This window comes from Oratosquilla oratoria, chromosome 22 (assembly GCF_046742065.1).
Source record: "Oratosquilla oratoria isolate Oo_2021 chromosome 22, ASM4674206v1, whole genome shotgun sequence".
In the NCBI taxonomy this organism is placed as follows: Eukaryota; Metazoa; Arthropoda; class Malacostraca; order Stomatopoda; family Squillidae; genus Oratosquilla; species Oratosquilla oratoria.
The window spans coordinates 47,755,073-47,778,719 of record NC_134798.1 but is presented as its reverse complement, the minus strand read 5'-3'; the positions used below and the strand labels follow the sequence as shown (position 1 = coordinate 47,778,719).

The 23,647-nt window shown below is 37.8% G+C and overlaps 1 protein-coding gene across 4 annotated transcripts in view; it reads right to left on the bottom strand.

The window, feature by feature from the left end:
- Positions 1–22,656, bottom strand: part of LOC143037535 (TOM1-like protein 2) — a 40,960-nt gene extending 18,304 nt beyond the window's left edge. For 2 of the 4 annotated variants that reach the window (XM_076205919.1, XM_076205921.1), the window contains exons 1-10: positions 22,536–22,656; positions 20,022–20,188; positions 17,988–18,078; positions 16,140–16,246; positions 14,425–14,508; positions 13,236–13,514; positions 11,957–12,081; positions 10,333–10,472; positions 9,269–9,365; positions 6,656–6,737 (exon numbers count right to left, since the gene is read on the bottom strand). In XM_076205919.1, coding sequence (XP_076062034.1) covers positions 6,656–6,737; positions 9,269–9,365; positions 10,333–10,472; positions 11,957–12,081; positions 13,236–13,514; positions 14,425–14,508; positions 16,140–16,246; positions 17,988–18,078; positions 20,022–20,188; positions 22,536–22,587 — 1,224 coding nt within the window. In that variant the 5' untranslated portion in view covers positions 22,588–22,656. Of the gene's footprint in view, positions 1–6,655; positions 6,738–9,268; positions 9,366–10,332; positions 10,473–11,956; positions 12,082–13,235; positions 13,515–14,424; positions 14,509–16,139; positions 16,247–17,987; positions 18,079–20,021; positions 20,189–20,345; positions 20,390–22,228; positions 22,247–22,535 lie in introns of those variants that run through there. The other 2 variants (XM_076205922.1, XM_076205920.1) reach the window with 2 other exon arrangements.
- Between the last annotated feature and the right edge of the window lie 991 nt (positions 22,657–23,647).

Below are 23,647 nucleotides of genomic sequence, written 5' to 3'. Positions count from 1 at the left end.
GTAACCATCTACAGCTCAAGCAGATTAGCTACAAATACACGTCATAAACCAGATCATCATAAAATGAAAAACCCTCCCCTTTCTAATTCTAACTACAATTCAACACATGGTATATGTTAAATTACAAAACTTTATTAAGAAAATTATTTCTTATATATTTATGCATTTAACAAGATATATTAGTATGAATTTTGCATTCGCAAAGCCAAGTATTACACACATTTTAATCTTTCTTCTTCGGGAAGTACTCTTAGTTTACAATATAGTTCTTCTTGTATTGATTAAATAGTTAATAAAGCTACCAATGTAAAGTTAGGCAAGACATTATTTTCAGTTATTACCTTTGGGGAAGAGAAGTCTTTTATGTTTTTTTTTCACATGTAGTATGTGAGCTGGATTAATGAAGTAGCATAGTTTTTCACAACTACTGAAGCAACTAATGGCACAGACAAAATTAAGCTCTTCATTCCCAACCATCATGGATTCATTTGGCTAGAAGCGGCTTTTATCATATTTGTACAAGTCCTGGATTACCCAAATGTCTATTACTGTATTCTTTCCACTGCATTATTGCAAACCAGATTAATAAATAAATGTAAGTCAAAATCATTATATACTTTGGAGCATTTAAAATAGTCAAACAAAAACTGAACAAGTCAAGTTGCTTTTAGCCTTACAAACCCAGTGTTTTGGAAAATTTGCTCAGAGAACTGCCCCTGTAATAATAATAATAAAAAAAAACAAAATATTGTATTTGATCCATTTCTGTGGAAATCTTGCTATCATGGCAATGATATAGTACCTTTAGCATCTAACTATTGAAAAAAATACATGGTAAGTCAAAAGTATATATTGAAACAACTTTTTTATTAATCAAATCTGAACAATAATGTACAAGTACTTTATTTAATGATTATTGAAAAACAAAAGCAAGGTTCCACAGAAATTAATGCACAGCAAATCATATGCACACACAGAAAACTGTCATATCAAGTAGTGTATACCCAATATGCAATACGTCTTACTTTGGTTATTCCATTAACTGGTGTCAAATTAATTTCAAACAATTTCTGCTGTTATACAACATAAAGCCCGGCTACCAATGACCAGCAAAGCATCAACTTAAAGAAAAACACCTTCAAGCAACCACAGCCAATCTAAAAGCAAAAACAGTATCCACACAGCCATATCCTCTTACCCATAGATCCTCCTGAACCAGATCAAAGGCCGGAGAAATGAATCACATGGAAAGCGAGTAATAATAAGAACAATGTTCATGTTGGAGAATCTGCAACCTTTAAGCTTTAAAAACAGCCTAGAAAAGTTACTGTGGTATGACACTTACACGTCACCTTTCCTGCAATTTCTATTTGCAGGATACATTCATATTACAGGACCTTATGAAAGTGGCACATAACTTAGCCCTTCCAACCCAGTAATGTTCCTACAGATTTTGATCTCGCTAATACCCACTAATACCTACATGATGAATAGCAGAGCAGCCCATTTTCAAAACATACAAACTCCCTCACCTCCATCAGGATGTGCAGGCATGACAGGAGTCCTGATACTGTCTCTAAATTGGGCCAAAGAACTCTTATCATCATACTCAATTCACAAAACAAGCACTTCAAGACTGACCACCAAACATCCTACTCTATCAAAACACTATAGATACTAACACCACTGAAAATCCCTTCCAAGGAAATAAGAACCACACTTACAATACCATGATCAAGTTACTATTCAGCACTATAACAATATCAACACAGAATAGGCCTGAACACAGAAACAAATGGTCCCAGTGGGCAACCATCACACAGAAGATGCTGGACACCTAATCTTACACTATACCATTTTACCCAGACAATATAATTCTTTCTTGAGTGATTTATGGGCCAATCTGGTGGCTATTCCAGGATAGCAAGAGAGATCTGGGACAACAGATTGATTTATAGAGTGCATGTTGTTTGACAACAATTATACCTCATCTGGGGTATTGGCTGCATGTTATTGTGGCAAAGTAGCATGCAGTTGATACTTTAGGGTCTATATGGGGTGCCCCTATGGACCAGAGCCACACATCATTTTGTCTGTGATAGAGGAAAACTCTGTACATGGAGAAATGATGACCCCTTTTATACTACGACTGTCCCTCCGTTATGCTGTCCCCCAACCCCTTGTTACTGTCCTGTACCATTTCTCTGAATATTTATTTCCCTTTTTCGCCTACCTGCCCTGTGGTGGGGTGCAAAAGAATACTGCCACCAAGTATTTCCACTTGAGTCGTATAAGGCGACAAAAAAAAGGGATGGGGGATGGGATTAGGAGTCCTACTACCTGTAGCCCCAAAAGGGGACATTCCTAAAAAAGAAAGTAAAGGCATAAAAGGGTCTGGGAGCTTTCCAACCAGTACCCTAAGGTTTGGGTCTTTTGATGTGCATGGATGTGGTACAGATGAGAGTAAAAGGGAAGAGATAGGCAGTATGTTTGTGAGAAGAAAGATGGATGTGCTGGCTTTGAGTGAAACTAAAATGAAAAGAAAGGGCAACTATGAGTTTGGGAGTGTAGCTGGGAGGTACTCAGGAGTAAAGAGGGGACGAGGGAGAGAAGGGGTGGCTATACTAGTAAGTGAAGAGATAAGTAAGTGGGTAGTGGAGTGGAAGGAGGTGTCATCAAGGTTGATGTGGATGAAGGTGAAGCTGGGAAAGGAGATGTGGGAGGTACTTAGAGTGAACTGCTTAAATGAGGAAAAAAGGAATATGAGTATAAAAAGGAGTTGAGAGAGGAGTGGGAGAGAGTAAACGATAGAGTAGAACTAGGAGTGGAGGAGGAATGGGGATGGTTCAAGGAGGGAGTCATAAGGTGTGCAAAGATGGTGTGTGGAACAAGGAGGGCGGGAGGAAATAGAAGGAAGGGTAGTGAGTGGTGGGATGAGGAAGTAAAGAAGGTTGTAGAAGAGAAGAAGCAGGCATTCATAGTTTGGCTACAAATTAGGACGAGGGAATCGTATGAGAGGTACAAAGTAAAGAGAAAGGAAGTTAAGCATAAGATAAAGGAAGCAAAGAGGAGAGCAGATGTGAAATGGGGAAAGAGTAGGACAGAAAATTTTGAAAGTAATAAAAAGATGTTTTGGAAGGAAATTAAAAGAGGAAGAGGAGGTGAATCAAGTAGAGAAGAAAAGGTAAAAGGTGCAGATGGAGAGGTGATAATGGAAGAGAAGGCAGTGAGAGGAAGGTGGGCAGAGTATTTTAGGGAGTTGCTAAATGTGAAGGAGGATAGGGAGGGAAAGGTAGTTGCAGTGGGAAGCGCTAAGAAAATGAGAGTGATGAGTGAGGAGAATGGAGGAGAAATAGGGAAGGATGAAGTGAAAGCAGCTGTTAAGATGATGAGAGCAGGTAAGGCACCTGGGTTGGATGGATGCCATGCAGAATGTCTGAAGAAAGGAGGTACAGTTATGGTGGACTGGCTGGTGAGGTTATTTAATGTTTGTTTAAGAGAGGGTAGAGTGCCGGAGGACTGGAGGAGTTCCACTTTACAAAGGAAAGGGGGACAAGTGTGAGTGTAGTAGTTTCAGAGGGATCAGCTTGTTGAGTGTAGTTGGGAAGGCTTATGGGAGGGTCTTGACTGAGAGGATTAGGAGAGGAACAGAAGGAGTAATTGGTGAGGAACAGTGTGGTTTTAGGACAGGTAGGGGATGTGTAGATCAGATTTTTGTGGTAAGACAGATATGTGAGAAAGCTATAGGAAAAGGTAAGGATGTTTTTTGGGTTTTTATGGATCTGGAAAAGGCTTATGACAGGGTAGACAGGAAGGCACTGTGGGAGGTACTGCAGATATATGGGATAAGGGGAAAGCTGTTAAGAGCAGTCAAGAGTTTTTATGAGAATTAATAGAGCTTGCAATAGGATTAGAAATGGAGAGAGTGAATGGTTTGAGGTAAAGGTGGGACTTCGTCAGGGATGTTATGTCGCCTTGGCTGTTCAATTTTTACATGGATGGGGTGGTGCGAGAAGTGAATGCGTGGGTAGCGGGTCAGGGGTTGGAGATGATTAAAGAAAATGGAGAAAAGTGGGAGGTGAGCCAGCTGTTGCTTGTTGACGACACTGCGCTTGTAGCAGGATCAGAGTTTGAGAAGGTGTGTGAAAAGAAGGAAGCTAAAGATAAATGTGGGCAAAAGTAAGGTGATGAAATGTGCAAGGGGAGAGAGTGACAGTAGGCTGGAAGTGAGCATTAAGGGTGAGAAACTGGAGGAAGTGGATAGTTTCAGATACTTGGGTGCGAATGTGACAGGAAAGGAAGGAGTGGGGGTGGAGGTAAAATGTAGATTGAGAGAAGTGAGTAAATGCCTCGGTGGATTAAAAAATGTAATGAGAAATAGACATCTGGGAATGGATGCTAAGAGGAGGTTATATGAAGGAGTGATTGTGCCAACAGCAATGTATGGGGCAGAAACATGGAACATGAGAGAGGAAGAGAGGAGTTTGAATGTGTTTGAGATGAGGTGTCTGAGAAGTATGATAGGGGTTACTAGGCTAGATAGAATGAGAAATGAGGAGGTGAGGAGGAGAACAGGGGTGGAAAGGGAGCTGGGAGATAGGGATGATGAAAGAGAATTAGGATGGTTTGGACACATGGAAAGAATGAGTGAAGAAAAATTAGTAAAAGAAGTGTGAAAGGCGGAGGTGGAAGGAGTGAATATGAAGGGGCGTCCTAGGATGAGATGGATGGATGGGGTGAAAGGGGCTTTACAAAAGAGAGGAATGTCTGTAGAGGAAGGACGGGAGAGGACAGAAGATAGGGGTGAATGGAGAAGGGTTGTGTATAGATGAGGCTGTGATGCATGAGGGGGAGTGGATGGGGGATTGGGGGTGAGGAAGTATGTATGAGAAAAAATTTGATGCAGCCCGATGGGATTTCTCCCTGTCTTCTCCTTTTCTGCATGAGGGGACGGAGAGGGGGGGCTCGTCGAATTTATGAAGCGGCCTTGCTGTGGATGTGGTGTGTCTTGCGCCACTGCTTCTGACCCAGGCCAATGGACAGGATGCAGGGATGACCCGTCATCCAGGAGGTGCCAAGATAGGAGGGAGGAGGGAGGAGGAAGGAGGGTGGAGGGGAGTGGAATATATGGGAAATGAAATGGGTGGGAGTGATTTCTATGCCTTTTTCTTTTTGGCTACCCACTATGTATGGGGGAAAAAGTCTTTGGTATATGTATGTACAAATGAAGCATCTCAGAACATTCCCTACATAGACATGAGGTTACTGGCACAAATACTTCTGGGTAGGCTGCTCAGTTTGTGCATTCCCACCCACACCAGCAGGTTTGTATCTCTTAGGAAGACTATGCATTTGAGTTCAATATGACTACCCATAACTGATCAACAATGGCTGTGTTATGACAGCCATGTGCACCCTATCATATCTCTGCAAGTTGATATGTCTGTCCTGATTCATAACATATCCTCAATGCAACAGAACTGTCAGGGTACCATTATGTTTGTATACAGGTGTTATGTGATTTGGATTTGGAAGGCTGGATATAACCACTGGTATTCATCTAGTTGTAGTATGCAGAAAAGAAACCATGTTTATGAGGTCCTGCCCCATAACCTCTAATTACTATACCTCATTTTAAATTCACACACGTTCCAACCTATCCTATATCTTCCCTAAACTTATTCCACTTATCTATGTATATGTAAGGGAAACTATTTTTTCACATCTTTCAGAGAAATGGTCTTTCTGATCTCTCGATACCTTCCTATCCCAGATAAAGAGACCTGGTAGGATTGGAGTGGTGACTCTCCTCAAAGGGAGATCCCCCATGAATGAAAAAGCATCTATGGCAGATTTCCCAACCAGGAGTCTGCCACATGTACCCCAGAGAAGACAGGTTTACTAACTATACTATATTGCTGGAAGAAGATTATGCCTTTTTCTTTTGGGCTACCTCCCTTGTGAGGGGGAAAAAGCCTTGGTATATGTATGTATGTACATATAATCAGTGCATAAAGACAGTTCCAAGGACCACCACCAGCCACTGTGGGGCTACGGGCTTTCCACTTAGAGAAACTTGAGGCAACAATTGATTGATTGAACAGTACCAACACGACTGGCCTGATAACAGACTTCAACAAGTAACTGTCAGAGGTAAACACCACACTAAAGACACAGAATATTTTACAATATTCTGCCCTAAAATCAATTCTCCTGTATGGGAACACAAAGTCCCTTCGCTAAGTAACTTATTGGCTGACCTGGTGGCCATGGCCAGTTTCCTGGAGGCCACAGGTCTCCTGCAAGGGAGAACTGGGGCAAAAGATTGATTGACTGATTAACACATCAATATAAAAACAATGAGTATACAGGTATCTATATAATACAAACAAAAAACAAACACAAAGGCATACAAAATTTATCTATGCACTACAATGAAAACAGTCACTAAAGTTTTATACTAAAATTTAAGTAACACACAAACAGCAAGTTTATAAAGAGTATTATTAATGCATTCAAATTTAGTTTCCACTCAAAATGCACAAAACCTACACAAGAATAAAAAAAAACATGAAGGAATGGTCATACCAGCAAATACACAAAGGTAATTATTATGGGATAAAAAAAAAAAATTCTAGAAATGATGCAACATTACCGGTTGGTGACGCAACTGTGCAGTGGATCCAAGTGAAGTATTAACTTGATCCACAGTGCTGTTGTCCTTGTAAGTGCTGCCACTGTGGAAATCCATAAACATTCTTAATGCATATACACAAATACAATAGAATATTCTAATCAAACTAATCTTTGATGTCTCAATATTCCCCAATACACTTTTCCTACTTTCTTTCAATCTGATGATAAAGGGCAAGGTATAATAGAGAAGAAATCAATGAGTGCAGAAGTGACATCCACTCATTCATCAATATTATACCAAAAGTAAATATCAATAATTTTTTCACTTTTACTTTTCAATTCTTCCCCTTCATGTCAGGGTAGCCTGACTAAAACTAATGGGCTCAGTTTTGGGTCCCTTTTTATTCATTATGTATGTATATAAATGACTTGGACAATGGGATTAGTAGTGATGTTAATAAGTTTGCAGATGGCACTAAAATAGGACACCAAACAAGGTCAGGAGAAGACGCTGAGATACAGAAGGAAGATTTTAACTTATTTGCATGGTCTATGATATGGAATATAGACTTCAGTATCTCAAAGTGCAGCGTGTTAAATCAAGTTTACTTAACCCAGAAAGCAGGTATACCTTAAAGAACACCTTTTTAGAGAAAACTGAGTGCAAGAGGGACTTGAGAGTTAGTGAGTCCTGACCATGAATACAGAAAATTGTATACTAGTACCAGGAATAGAGCTAACAGAACATTAGGTTTCATTGCTAGGACCATTATGAATAAAACTGCAGAGGTAGTTATTAAACCCTATCTGGCATTAGTTAAATACATCCTTGACTATGTGGTACAATTTTGGTCTCTCTCCTATAGTAGCTAGGTCAACATGAAAATGGAATTCCTGATATTTGAGCTGAAGTAGTTATCATGGGATGCAGAAAGTAGCTATGAGTACAATGCAATTTGAATTATCCATCTAGCTTTCCTAGTTCTTGAGATATTGCATTTTGAAGGGTATTAAATCGGGCCTATTTTGTCCCAGGAAATCGGGCCGAAACGTGCGGTCTGACTAATCGCCAACCAAACCTAAACAATGACGGTTTTTACTGAAATGCACAATCTTATATAAAAATTTAGCATATGGTTGCATTATTTGACCTATTTTCTTTAAGATTTGTGATTTCCATGTAATTTGATCAAAGAGTTACGTTTTTATCCTCTGCAAAATTACTGACCACAGCTACGAATATCGCCAAATTACATGAAAATAACACATTTTAAAGAAAATAGTTGAAATAATTCAACTATATGCAATCTATTACACTAATAACACAATAGTAACAAACTTAATAGAGTGTAGTTTGATTCATACCAACAGTGATCATAGATAGCGGGCTGGACAAATCATAGCTGTGGTCCGTAATATTATGGAGGATAAAAACGTAACTTCTCTTTGATCAAATTACATGAAAATCACACATTTTAAAGAAAATAGTTCAAATAATTCAACTATAAGTCTATTACACTAATAACATAATAGTAAGAAACTTAATAGAGTGAAGTTTGATTCATACCACCAGCGATCATAGATAAGATGGCAGGATGGACGTTGACGTTGTTGTTATCCGATAATCCGACCGGATAGGGAAAAAAAAAAACCTAGTACCACCGATTTCTCAGTTCTTCCATAACACGCTACCTTTGTTTTGGTATTAAAATAATCCGTGAGACCAGTTGCCAATACACTGAATTTTTTAGCTCATTTTTTACACTGAAACATAAACCAATTTTCAATTTACTGCTGAATGCAGGCCGCCATGTTTATCTTATGTTTTTATGTACCGACATGTAACTGATGATGTGATTGTTTGAAATTTACTATGATCGTAGTAAATACACTCGCATAACATTTTTATGAATGAAATTTCCCGCGGTATGTAAATTTGGCCATTTGAATGGTGTGCGCATAAAATGACACGCAATTGTGCTCATCGACGGTGGCGCCTCTGGTGGTGTTTGACCTACCTACCTATAGAATGGATATCAATCCACTAAAGTCAGTACAGAGGAGAATGACCAAAGTGATACATGGGCTCAGAAATTTACCTTACAAGGACAGGCTCAGGCACCTTAATTTGTACTTTCTGGAAAGACGCAGCGTGGGGTGATCTAATAGGGGTGTTCAAGTGGATCAAAGGATTTAACATGGGGGATGAAGACAAGGTCATCTTCTTAAAGACAACAGGGCAGGACTCACAGTAAAGGATTTATATTGGAGAAATTTAGATCTAAAAAGGAAATAGGCAAGAACTGGTTTACCAATAGAGTGGTCAACAAGTGGAATAGAATTAGTAACCATGTATCAAGTACTGAAACTCGGTTGTTTTAAGAAAAAGTTAGACAACTTTTTGGATGGAAATGATAAATGATAATGGACATGCAACTGCCTAGTGTAGGTCTTATGGTCTCTTGTTGTCTCATTCATTCTAATGTTATGTTCTTAATGCATATTCTAATAAACAAACTATTTACATATTAAACAACTAGTTTTTTGTTAGCTACCCTAACAGGATATGGAAAAATATATATAAATATATCTATATTTACTTGTTTATTATCACTATGCTAATTTTAAATACCTGTTTTTAGTAGTTTCATATGTAGCAGTGCGGGACTGGGCGAACATGTCAAACTCTGCATCATCATTCTTTTTCGTTTTGGTTGCAGGACCAATGGCTGAAAGGTAAATAAACATTAAATGATTGTACAGACATATCATGGGATACTGAGGAACAGCTTGTTATAGATGTTTGAGAAGAACACTATTGGAGTTGTTTTTGTTACACTGAATGGGCTGTTTGTGTATTTTCCAACTTAGAATTATTTGACTTGTTTACCTAACTGTAGTGTTAAGGAAGGAAGCTAAACTTGTGATGTCCTGCCTATTCTTTAAGTATCGTGCTTTGTTTTGAATTCATGTATGGTTTCATATTATGTTATATCATCTCCTAAGTTATTCCATTCTAAGGGACTGTATGGGAAACTGTATTTTTTCATATACTCCAGACATGTAGACTTTCTCTATCAACTTTGTCCACCCCACCTTCAATGTAAACACTGCAATCTGCAAACACTGCAAACTTTGTAGAGATGCTGTGGTACCAAGCCCATAAATTACAAAAAATGCGAGTGAATTCTATACTATTTAGTGTCCTGACACCCAAACTGCAAACCTGGTGTGTGCACTAGTTGACCACCTGACTCCTTCTCTGTGTCTACAATAAATGGCCAATCATAACACTAGAAAACTTGCCACTCCCATCAGTACTACTTTGAATAAGAAATTTTTGAGATATGACCAGAGGATGGAAATTATTAGGCAGACCGAGAAGTAATCAATCAATCCATTGCCCTTGGTGTCTCTAGCTGCTAGAGTCTAGCAGAAGAGCCTGCGGCCTTCAGGAAACAAGCAATAGCCTCCAGACAGGACTGTTAGTCACTTGGGGAGGAGATATTGGGAACTGTTAGTGTGGAGCATTTTAGTATGAGGTGTTCTGTATCTTTTGTGTGGTGGTTGCATCTGTGGCAGTTGGAATGTGTGTCTAAGTCTATCCTGTGCTGGTTTTGTCTTAATGAAAGGAATTCCAATACAGCAATACTGTTAAACTTAACTTATGTTTAAGGTAACTGGCTCTGAACTTACATAAACCTTCTAGTTTTGCTGATGGGGCTTCATCATTGAGGTCAATAAGTGATACTTCTTCTGTAGCTGCATTATTATGGTTTAATGGAGAATTGGAAGGGCTGCCTACAGCTTTCACTTTGTTCATGTACCTGTCATACCTGTACAAAAATATAAACTTTTCTTGAAAAAAGTAGTTACCAAAAATATTTAACTAAAATTCTACAAAAAAAAAAAAAAAAAAAAAATTATATATATATATATATATATATATATATATATATATATATATATATATATATATGAAATAGATAAGTGATGCAGAATAATATTAAATGCAAGTTAACATGTACACACTTCTAGGACAAGATATGATCATGTGGATTTCTGGGTGCCTAATACCTTTAATAACCAATACAGTGGAACCATAATGAACTTACTCCATCTTGTGATTCCATTCTTAAACCGAAATGTTCACTAACCAAAATAGTTATGGCAAATGTGCCAAAGCACTACTGAGCCAGTTGTATTGTGTGTACAGGCACATGGATATGTACATACCCCAAAGTATCATTCACTAACAGACAAAAAATTTTCACAAAACTTGTTCATTAAATAGGGAGTTCATTAACCGAGGATCAGCTGTATTTTCAAACAAGTCATCAATCTTACGTTACTGGGTACCTCAGCTTCCTTTCATTGCAAGCTCACAACCTTGAGTATACCGGCATAAAGCACTCATTTCTTTCAAAGATCTCTTAGTGAACAATAACTATACCCTCAAGTATCTAGGAGTGGAAACCTGCATCCCACAGCAGTCAGTCCTTAGACATCCCATAGATCCCTCTGGGAAGAAAGTCTGGTTTGCTGTGTATTGTATTACTGTATTTACTCATTGTATTTTATCTCTTATGAGATTCCTATTCTTGTCCACTGCATATTTCTAATGTGGATTGGGGGAGGTGAAATTCATCAAATTATGTTGTGGGGGTAAACCAGTTTTGTTTATCAGGTCCTGTTGTGGAGGCACTGTGTCTTACTGGACTGCCTCTCATTCAGGTGTGGCAGTGGACAGGGATGATCCTTCATCTACGAGGAGCCAAGATGGGTGTAGGGGTGTGTATGTTTTGATTCAGCCATGTATGGAAGCATCACATATCTATATATGTTTGAGTTCCAAAGCAATTTTTCTTTGAATTTAAACATTAATGTAACAAATATAGTACACTAGAATTGTAATTTATTACTTTCAATTCTAAGAAAATGGTTAAAGGCTTAAAGGATACTATCTTTTAATCAAAGCATACACAGAGAATGCTGTACCACTTGATAAACTAATTTTATTTGTTCCAAGTTACATGAAAACTTTGACTTCTTGGGCCAATATTTTTTTCTTTTTCAATTTGTTCAGATACCAAGTTGTTTGACCTCTGAAGTCATCAAATAGCAGCATACCACTGCATACTGTTAGTACTGGCTGGCATCCTGAACAGAGATGGGAGACATTGACAACAAAGTGTTTTAGCTATATATATTTTTCTCTCTCCCCATTTCATATCTGTTGAGGCAAATGGAAAGAATATCCAGGATTACGTGCTGATTGATTGTTCTGTGAATAAATTACATCTCCTAAAGAACAACTCACCTGATAAACAAGTTGTTGAGGTTGTCATTAATCTGAAGCAGGTTTGCAGTGATTGCATCATTGGACACATGACCCACCAACTCCATGACACGCTGCTGCATGGCACGACACGTCACATGAAGTTCCTGAAGTAGAGCAAACAATACTGTAATAATAGTTACCTGAAGTTTCACTAAATGAAAAGATGCAGCATCACAGCTGCTGGCAGTGATCTCTGGGCCCTCCCATTGATGTCAAATTAGGTCAGGGGAGGTTGCCGGGATACTGCAGGGAAGATCTTCACAAATTGTTTGCATGGTCAGTGAAATGGCAATGAACTTCAACATCTCAAAGTGTAGTGTGTTAAATGTAGGTTTACACAACTCAGAAAGCAGATATAGCTTAGATAACATCTTTTAAGAGAAAACAGTGTGAGAGAGACTTGGGAGTGCTAGTGAGTCCTGACCTTAAATCCAGGAAATGTGATCACTAGGAATAGAGCTAACAGAGTACAGTATTAGGTTTCATTACTATGACAGTTACAAATAAAAGTGCAGAGGTAGTTATCAAACTATTTGACATTAGTTACACCCATCCTTGACTATGCTGTACTGTTTTGGTCTCCGTTCTATAAAATGGATATCAATTCACTAGAACCAGTACAAAGGAAAATAACCAAAATTATACATGGGATCAGAAATTTGCCTTTTGAGGACAGGCTTAGGCAACTTAATTTACATTCTTTGGAAAGATGGAAAGTGTAGAGTGATCTAATAGAGGTGTTCAAATGGATCAAGGGTTTTAACAAGGGCAATGCAGACAAGGTCAACTTATTGAGACAACAGGGCAGGACTCACAGTAATGGATTTAATTTGGACAAATTTAGATTTACGAAGGAAATAGGCAAGAACTGGTTTACCAATAGAGTTTAACAAATGGAACAGATATAGTAATGATGTAGTGAATGCTGAACTATCGGTTGTTTTAAGGGAAAGTTAGATAACTTTATGGATGGGGATGATAGGTTGTAATGGACACAGAACTACCTAGTGTAGGCTTTATGGTCTCTTGCAGTCTTCTTCACTTTTATGTTCTTATCTATACATTAATAGGCTTCCCCCCTGTTATAACAGAGGTAGCCAGCCAAGGCATACACCCACCCCTATATGTCACCCAGTACTTATCAAATCATCCATGTAAAACACTGTATTATTCATAATTCAAACAAGACATGGCAGACACCATGAAGTAAAGAAGGCAATTCTTTTTTTAAAAGTATTTCTTTGATGACCTGACCTACCTGAAGCAGCTCTAGGTCTGACGGATGTTCCTTGCCTGGCGTCAGCTCAGTCAACATCTCTGACAACACCTTCATATTTTGTTCTACTATGTCCAATTCTGACTGTAACTTGGCTGATTGATCTGGTGTTAGGGCAAGAGGACCCTGCGGCACAGGAGGCAAGCGGCGGGGCGAGGTGGCCAGGCCACCTCCTTGCTGCTGCTGTTGTTGCTGCTGTTGTTGTTGTTGGGCAGGCTGCTGTGGGGGTCTTGGTGGGCGAGGTTCTGGTGATGCTACTGTCTGAAAGCAAATTCAAAATATCATCCCATGCAGCTTTGGTGCAACAATTCAAATGAAGACATTTCTTATCACTGAAAATCTACTCCATTTGGAACTTGAATCTGTTGGTCAGTGTGTTGTTGAAAACAAATTATATCTGTACTTTGGTAAAAAATGAGTGTTTTATTCAGTACAAATCACATGTTAAAACTGTGCTCAAATTTGAATGTTACCTACAATGGAATCAATGTCACATCCAAAACATGAGTTAAATATCTATGAGTGACATTTGATCAAACAATGAGCTATGCCACAATGGCAAATATGGTAATTACTAAGGTTAATGCTGGAGAAAAGCTGCTGTATAGAATCTCCAGTTTTCTAGATAACCACCAAAGTATTGACCTCTGCAATGTCAAAGGCATAAATCCACTCCCAGCCATTTCATCCCCACATACTCCACTCCCATTCACCACCCCTCCCTCCCTCTTTTCTTGGCTCCTCCTGGATGACAGGTCATCCACAAATCCTGCCCACTGCCCTGGGTCAGAAGCAATGCAGCAAGACACATTGCATCCACAGCAAGGCCACTTCATTTAATCAGTAAGCTCCCTACCCATCTCCACCCCCTCATGCAGAAAAGAGAAGACAGGAAGAAATCTCTTTGGGCTGCATCAGAATATCATTCACACATACTCCCTAACCCTAAACCTCCCCCATCCACTCCCTTCCATGCATCACAGCATCATCCATACACAACCACCCCCCACCCACTCCCATCCTTTGCCCCTCCCATCCTCCCAACAAGTTGAGAGGCCAGAAACATAAAAGTCAACTAACCACAGTGAATAGTTTAATAACCAAAAGACACAAACATCAACAAACAGCAAACATATAAGTACATAGTGTGTAATGAGAACATGTTACTTACTCTCTGTGGTGTAATAATAGGAGCCATTGTGTCCAAATTTGTCATAGGGAATTCCACACCTTTGTGCTTCAGGTCTGCATACATCTGTTTTGTTAGAAATAATAATCTTGAAAAGTGTATATATATCTATGTACAAAAGGGGCTTACCTTAACATTAAAGAACAACAACACAATCTTCTATACGACATGAAAAGAAAATGTATTAACTCCTTCACTATGGTAATATCCCATAAGTTGTATAAAAATGTGACATTACAAAAAAATAAATAATATGCCACATACTTCTATACACCAGAGAATTTAACAAAGGAGCCTTATCCCCTTCTAAAAATCCCCTACATTGAAGAAAATTGCCTAGCATCACCAAAAATAAAAGATGCAGACTGCTTCATTGCAATTTTTTATAGTGCGAGAAAAGAAAAACAAATTAAATGCATGTACAGTTGTTCCCTAACATTCTGTATAGAGATACACATGGAATGTGTGAGGTGAACAAGGAAGTAAGTGAATGCAGGGAAATTGCAAAAAAACAAAGGGACAACAACTTGAAGGGATGTTTTCATTTGCTTCATTATTTATTTGTGTGTGTATGATGAGAGGGGGATTAACTAGTTCTCACTAGTACAATCTTAATTTCACATCTTCATATGGAGATAAACAAATCATCCAGCTCAAAGTCACTAGGAACTCAGAATGTGCCTGACCATAGAATCAAATTGCACTAGGTGCAATCACCACACAGAAGACATTGAACACCTTATCCTGCACTACCCAACACTAACAATCCCTTGACAACACAACATCTCTTCCCCAAGTGACCTATGGCCCCACCCAGTGGGCACCACCAGTTAACCGCTTGAGTACCGGATGTGTGTTTTGTGACACCTGCGTGTCACGGCTGAGTGCACCCGCCAGGAACCGAGCGTTCTCCCCGTGACACAGTTATAAGCTGTGTGTATTGAGGGTTCTCAAGGCCTCAGTTTCTGGGTTATTTCTACCCACGGGGTAGCAAGTGTTTGTGTTTACAAACATAAGGCTCCAGCCATTCGTGGGACGGTTTGAAACATTTGTTTACGTAAGGTTGACGGGTCGGTAATGAAGGGGTTAACTAGGAGCTGTGGATTTCTTGCATCCCACTGACTACCCTGGGTCAAAAGCAATGTAGCTAGAGACAGTACATCCATAGCAAGGCAGCTTTACTTAATCAGCAACACCCCCCCCCTCTCTCTCTGTTTCCTTATGCAAGAAAAGAAGACAGCCCAAGTGTGCAAACCATCCCAATACTTTCATCAGCCCTATCTACCATCTCCTTTTCCACCCCCATACTTTTCCTCACCTCATTTCTTACTCTATCCAACCTTGTAACCCCTACCATATTTCTCACACATTTCATCTTAAACACACTTAAACTTTTCCTCTCTGCCCCTCTTAAATTCCAAGTCCCGGCCCCATACAGTGCCATTGGCACAATCACCCCTTCATATAATCTCCTCTTTGCATCCATTCCCAGACACTTATTTCTTATGACACTTTTTAATCCATAAAGGCATAGAAAAATAAAATAAAGAGAGATAAGTAGGATAAATAATTCAAAATATATAAAACATAATGCATGCATTTGTAGATTCATAATATTCATGGAAGCTCCTGAAACATAGCCAATGCAAATGTTGAGGGTCAACTGTATCACAAGGAATGTGGGAGCATGAACTTACCTGGCTCACACCTGATAGTTCAGGCTGGTGTCTGAAAGCATCTGCCCAAGCCTGAATTAAGGACAAAACCTTTTCTTGTACTGCTGCTGGTGGATCATTCTTGGGACCTGAAATGTCAGAATGTCCTTACCTGACTTCTTTCTGAGATATAAGCAATGAAGCACAATTTTTACCACATTGTTGTACATAATTGTCCCTTCAATTTGTGCCATTAGCCAAAAACAAATCTATAAAGTGTATCACCATGTTGAAAGAATTGAGACAAAATATGATGCAGTTCATAAATCAGGCCTGCAACTAGGATTAGAGAACAGAGGGGACAAAGACAGAGTTGGTAGTGTGTGTTTGGGAGGGGTACTACTGCTTTGCTTCAATAAAGAAAATTAATACATAAATAAGTTCAGAGAAAACTGGACAGGAGTCTTAGAGGAGAATAAATGTATCAATAAATAGATATATAAGAAAAACTTGGGCTCACCTTCTCCCCCACTTTAGTTACAGGCCTATTACAAATGCAAATAAATCAACATGGGAAATGATTGATTAATCCCTTAAGCATAGTAAAATACTGCATTCACTATGTTTCAGCAAATGCCTGCAAATTTAATTTAGTCACAAGATAGACATCCTTCATCCTGGTTAGGTTTGCCTCCCAGGCCAATTAAAAACATCTGGCTGTTTGCATACCAAAAGCTTTTCCCCCCATATAAAGGAGGTTGCCAAGTTAAAGTTTGCCTGAACTGTTTGCCACAATTGACTAAATAGTGTCTCACTATGCTGAAGGGGTTAATGGTTCAAAGTCTGCTCAGCGGAAGGAACCAGTAAGGACAAATGACCAATTTGTTATTTATAAAGATGAGATAGTCACTATCTACAACAGACACCTAGCTAATACCACATTCAACATATCTGTTTTCAACTAGGAGTGGGTGTAGGGTGGTTATCTATTTGACAGACACCCTCTTATAAGGAGGAAAATGCCTTTCAGTGTATACATGAATTAGGGGTTATAAATCTAAGGAAAATTAATTCTCAGAACATAAAAGTAAAAATGTTCTTGAGGCACACCTCACCATGTACTACTTTGCCTCTACATGCAAGATGAACAACCTATGTCACTTTGGTTGATCCTGCAAGACTATGACTCAACTAAGATAAAAATAGTGTCAATACTTTTGAGTCTGGTTATGAACTGATCATACCTCAGAAAAACAGGAAAGCAACAAATGATAGCTAAAAAATAGAACATGACAGGATAATTTGGTAAAAAACATTTTTTTTTTTTTAATATCAAAATCTATAGCACCATATACAATAACCTAGCTGTTAGATATACTATGAAATTAACATACATAAACATAGTGAATCAATAAATCTGTTGCCATATATCTCTCTTGCACGACATCAACAGTTCCTGGGTAACTAATAACAGCCACTGGATTGGCTCAAAAGTCACTTAAGAGAGAAATATTGTACTGTTGAATGGATGTGGTTAAGATGAGGCAGTATAAAATGAGGTGTTCCATATCTTCTGTGTGTTGGATGCATCTGAAGTGGTTTGTTTGTGGCCAAACCTATTTTATGTTATCACCGTTTCAGTACTGAACAGTGACCAGAACATTGTCAGGCCAGAGTGGTTTTTGCTTCTTTGTGGGGCCAATGTCTGGAGGAGTTTGATGGAGAAGTGAGTTTGGTCTTAAGTGCTTGTTTCATGATACAAGTGTGGATGTGTTGTGTAGTGCAGGTTGTATGATGTCATTGTAGTGTTAGACCGTTTATTTTTTTCAACTGCCACTTCTATAAAAACAATTATATTGAATCTGTCATAATCAGCAAAATGATACTCACCTATCAACTTGACAAGCTCCTGTACAAAGTCCTTGGTACACACCAAAACATGAAATCGCTTGCCACAGTTCTTCACACACGTTTCCAACACCTGCAAGAGAAAAAATAAAATAAATTCTATCAATTCTTAACATGTTCATAACCTACTGCAAATAATAAAACTTTTCATATTCGACTAACAAATAAAAATAAAAATTGTAGTTCTTAAGGTGAAGTACCACAGAGATTAATGCTTAGAACCACATGATAAGAACACTATTCACTCCAGTGGTGGCATACTTCATAGATTTTGTCCAGATTAATGCCACAATGCTTATATTCAGCACAAGAACCTATCCATTTCAGAGGGAGCTCTACAATAAATTCAAGAGTCCCTACAGTTAAGGATACATCTCTCAGCTTTGTAAAATTCTATTATATGAGCCAGAACAGATCTATAAAATATATCACATTGTTGAACAAGTTAAGACCATAAGAAGAGCAAACAAAGAGACAAGTGCCACAAATCTAATTTAATATGTTCTGAAGCTAGTTAACTGATGTAAAAAAAAATATATGTATATATATATAAATAAATAAAATAAAATAAAAAACAATTACCTCCAAACCACTTCCTTTTCCAAACATGTCTCTACTTTACTTTCCCATTTAATACAGTGATGCATTCTGTATTGACATACCTCCTATTCAGCTTAGGGTATTTGTATCTCATCACTAATAACCAGTGCTTCTATCTTGGGGACAATATCAAACTGAAGAGGTGGCACAGGAATTTTAAGGAAGGTAGCAGAGAGTTAAAAGTGACCAGTGGTAATGAACTTAAGGGACAGTCATAGAGAAAGGGATGGCAGTGTTCAAATCTAGAACATGGGGAAGAAATACTTTTTGGGCTGCGTCAAAATATCACTCATACATAACCACTCCCTACTCCTTCCTTGTATCACAGTATCATCTATACACAGCCATTCTCCACTCTCCCCTATCTCCTGCATTCTCCCTTCCTTCCTCAATAGACATTACCCTCTTGCTCAATGCCTTTTCCACCCCATCTATCCATCTCATCCTCAGTTGTCCCCACAAGTTCACTCCCTCCACCCCAGCTCTCCTCCTCACCTCCTCATTTCTCACTCTATACAACCTTGTAACCCCTTCCATACTTCTCAGACATTTCATCTCAAAAACATTTAAACTTTTCCTCTCTGTCTCTCTTAAATACCATGCCTCTGCCCCCACACAGTGCCATTGGCACAATCAACCCTTCATATAGCCTCCTCTTTGCATCTATTCCCATAAGCCCATTTCATAAGTGTGCATGGGAATTCATTCACATCTAATACACTCTACATAATATTGCATTTATGGAAATATATATATATATATAAACAAAGTTGTGGCAAAGTCAAGGCACATACTGACACCCAAATCCACTCGCCATCTCTCCCATCTGACACTTCACAGACGAAGGGTCATCCTTGTACTCAGCAACACTACTTGGGGTGAAGGCAAGGCTCAACAATCTATGTTGATTGACCCCCACTTTTATATACTCCCCTCCTCATCCACTCCACAAAATGCACAGAGTGGATAAGAAAATCTCTTTACCCAATCACAATTTCTTTCCATCCACACTCTTCCTTGCTTGACAGACATTCCTCTTCACCACTTCTAAGTCTCTCCCTCTTTCTTTTCCAATCCCCCTCCAAAGGAAGAAAAGAGCCTTCACTATGTTCCCATATGCATCATCATAGGTGAATAAACAGGATGCAATGATGGGAATTGAGACCCCACTCGTGTCATTTTTTCTCCTGTGAAGGTCATTTAGGTACATGCACATAAACATTTGTTTTCTGCTTCAAAACTATTTTTTAACAAATTTCAATAAATTTATGATGCAATCACATTTTTGCCTCAAAATCTTGTAAAACAAGGTTGGCAATTATGGTACATCATAGTTTTGGTGAAGAGCGACAACACAAAATACTACAATGACTCACAATGACCAACTTACTCTGTATGCCAAGACTAATGACTTACTGTGAGTGTATACATTACAACAGTGTAGTTTTTGGGTTGGGCCGTCAGCCGTTTTCTAATAGCCTTGACAGCATCACGAGGACCTTCTTCTGTGTCATTGATGAGATCACAAATCTCTAAATTGAGACCCCAATCCTCTGAAGGCAGGGCACACGCTGTTGCCAGCTCTGTAAACAAAATTGATCATCAAAAGGAGGTGGTCCATTAATTATCAACTAACAAACTAAACAATCATAACTCCACCACAAGGACATTACCTCAGGTGAATCTGGTATTACCCTGAATGAAATACAGGTCACCACACCAAATGAGTTGACTATTTACCTCTAATACTGTGACATCTTTCGCAGGACATAACCCATCCATTACTGAAAGGGGTGCCAAAGACATTATTAATTTGCCTGGTAGCAACTAGAATAAAAGTAAAAAGGCCATCTAATATGAAAGAGATAGGCCACAACCTCTTCACTACTAAAGTGGTTCCAGAGGTAAATAAAATAAAATGGCCTGGTAGCAGGCATGATAAAATGAAAAGAGCTCATCACTAATTCACTTAGATTTTCTTCAAGCATACCATTTTCATTCTTTTGTACATCCACCTAACAACACCAGTGTATTCATGGCATGTAAAGCCAACTCACATTACTATTTTTGATGTCTATAATGACAATATGAATAAAAAAGATTTCACATTATAACTCATCACAAGGTAATGAAGATAATAACAGGATTCAACCACATTTCATCCATAATAACATCTATTGGAGGGTTGCAAATCGAAAATAAAATAAATTCTGCTTTGCCAATTGGATGCCACAAAAAATGTGTAAGTTGTCAATAGCAATGTATTGGTTAGCCAAGATAAGTCCAACCCCAGCACTTGGAGTTTTCTTTGATTGAATAAAACTGGGCAAATATAAGGCTCTGAATAACAAACTTGTGGGTCTATCTGGCTCAATATTTCTCTATACTGCTTTTAAGAGATCAGTTTTCTTTCTGAGGAAACTGCTCTCAATTACAAACTGTCAGACGCAAATAATAAATGACGTAATATAACTTACATCTCAACCCACTATAACCAATCTAACATTGATGATATCTTAATGAGGAGGAGGGTCATTACTGTATATTCCCTATCTTCATCTCCGAGGGAATGGGGTATGTAGGTACAATAACAACAAAATTTATGTTTGTTATTCACATATCAATTTTATAATTTTCAAAATTAAGTAGTGCTATGGTTTCCATAATCTTATCAAAAGTAGACTTCATATAAAACAAATTTCTTAAAGGGAAACCAAAATATGGTGAAACTTGTTTCTGGGTATTGTTCAAAAATAAATACTTTTCACTTTAACCGATTTTGATTAATTTACATTGAACATTTCATCCTACAATCCCCCACACTAACAATCCCTAGAAAACACATCTCTCCCCTAAGTAATTTTTGTGCACACCCAGTGGCTTTAGTCCATTCATATGGGTCTCCTACAAGACAAACCTAGGGTGATGGACTGAGAGATCCATTGAGTATAGACCTACAGTGTTTGGGTTGAAATACATTTGGTATAATTTAAAAGTTAAAAAATAAAATTCTTGGGCATCAGCTGGAATGTGTAATCCTTATCATGCCTGTTATCCATTTCCCTTTTATTCTGGCCACTACTAGAATATTCTCTTCATCTCAATGGCATATTGCAGCCCTTTCCCTCTCATTAAAGGACACATAGTTCAGTACCTTTTGTGTCAAAATGAGCCAATCTTTTAAGGCTACCTAAAAAACACTATGTGACTATGATGTAAGTCTACTAGTACTTAATTAAGAAATCCTACATCAACTATCAACATGCACTTTCAAAACCATTGTTATCAACCATACTGTGATCCAAATCCTATTTCCCCCTAGAATATTTTGAGGCAATGTATAAAACAACTAAATTAGTAAAAGATTTTTATAAATTTCCTCTTGTAAAAGTGTTGTTCTATATAACAGGAAATTTTAACAGAGTACTGGGAACATATCTGCCAAGTCATGGTTTACTCTAACCATTTTATAGGACTCTTTCCAACAACAAATTTCTAATGGAATGTATTTGTTAGAGGCATTGTCCAATATATATTTATGCGATACATAATTTTGTGTATCATAAGAATTAACCTACGATTTCATTACGCATTAAAACTTTATAACGTATTGAGTAACTCACACTTTACAACATATAGGTGTTCAAATGTCCATATCCCAAACCGATTTAGAAAACATTTGCATTATGTCATCCTGTCAACAGGTATTTCATGACTCAACAGTGATTGTTGCCACATGACGATGACAATTACATCAGCAGACGACAAGCTGGTTTCTGACATCCAATTTCACCCATGGTAAACAAAGCTCTAAACTGACACTAATGAAACTGTTCTTGCAAATATTTGCATCACACAACATGTACATATTTTAATGATACTTTGTACACATCTACATTGGAAAACAATGCAATTTTCCAGTAATCTTACCTATTTTCTGCCCCACTGGAGTGGCAAACGGGTTTCCACCGAAGAACGACATAGTCTCTATGACGTCAAGAGTGCGCTAAATAGACTACGACAGATGAGAGTGGAAGTGAATGCTTTAAAATACTTATGATACACTGGGGATAGAACACAAAAAACCAAAGCAATATATTTGCAATGAACTAAAAATATTTTCATGCAATCAGAAAAAATAAGAAATATATTGAAAAACATATACAACTTTTCTTATACTACTGGTCCTTTCACTATCAATATTGCAAAATCATCATCTACGGTAGTGACAAATACCCAGAGTGAAATCTAATAAATAATATTTTTACAATCACAATATATTTGATAACATTTGCTGATACAATGATATATCAATAATAAATATTAATCGTTGCTATGGCAACAGAGACGCTACTTCACCAGTCAAAATAGTTCGTTTGTTCATGATGGAACCCAACAACAGTCCAAATCGACCAATGGAATCAATGGAACGTTTATCAACTAGTTATATGTCAACTGGAATTCTGTCTCAAGTGTCTACAATAAAAAAACAAGTAAGTTTGAGGAGAAAACACGAAATAATTCGCCAAGCGAGCTCAGCAACTAGAGTATCCAGTATTCGCACTACATTTATACGGGTACATTTGTCCTACAAATAATTTTTATAAAACTCAACTAATACATAATAAAAATTGTCACATTATGGGTATTATTACTGAAGATGTAGAGATAAAAATATTATTTTAAAACGAGGCGGAAGAAGAAAGGGATTCTTTTCAATGTTGACAGATTCAACGCTCATTTACAAAGATGAGAAACTCCTTCAAATGGGTTTGAAATGGTATAGAAAGTGGGAATAGGGTTTTGACCAGATGATCATCCCCCTTTTTAAAAGGGAAAGATCATATTATATATATATATAAATATATATATATATATATATATATATATATATATATATATATGTATATATATATATATATATATATATATTTATGTATATATATATATATATATATATGCATGTCTATATATATTTATATATATATGTATATTTACATATACTGTATATACATATATATGTATATATATATGTACATATA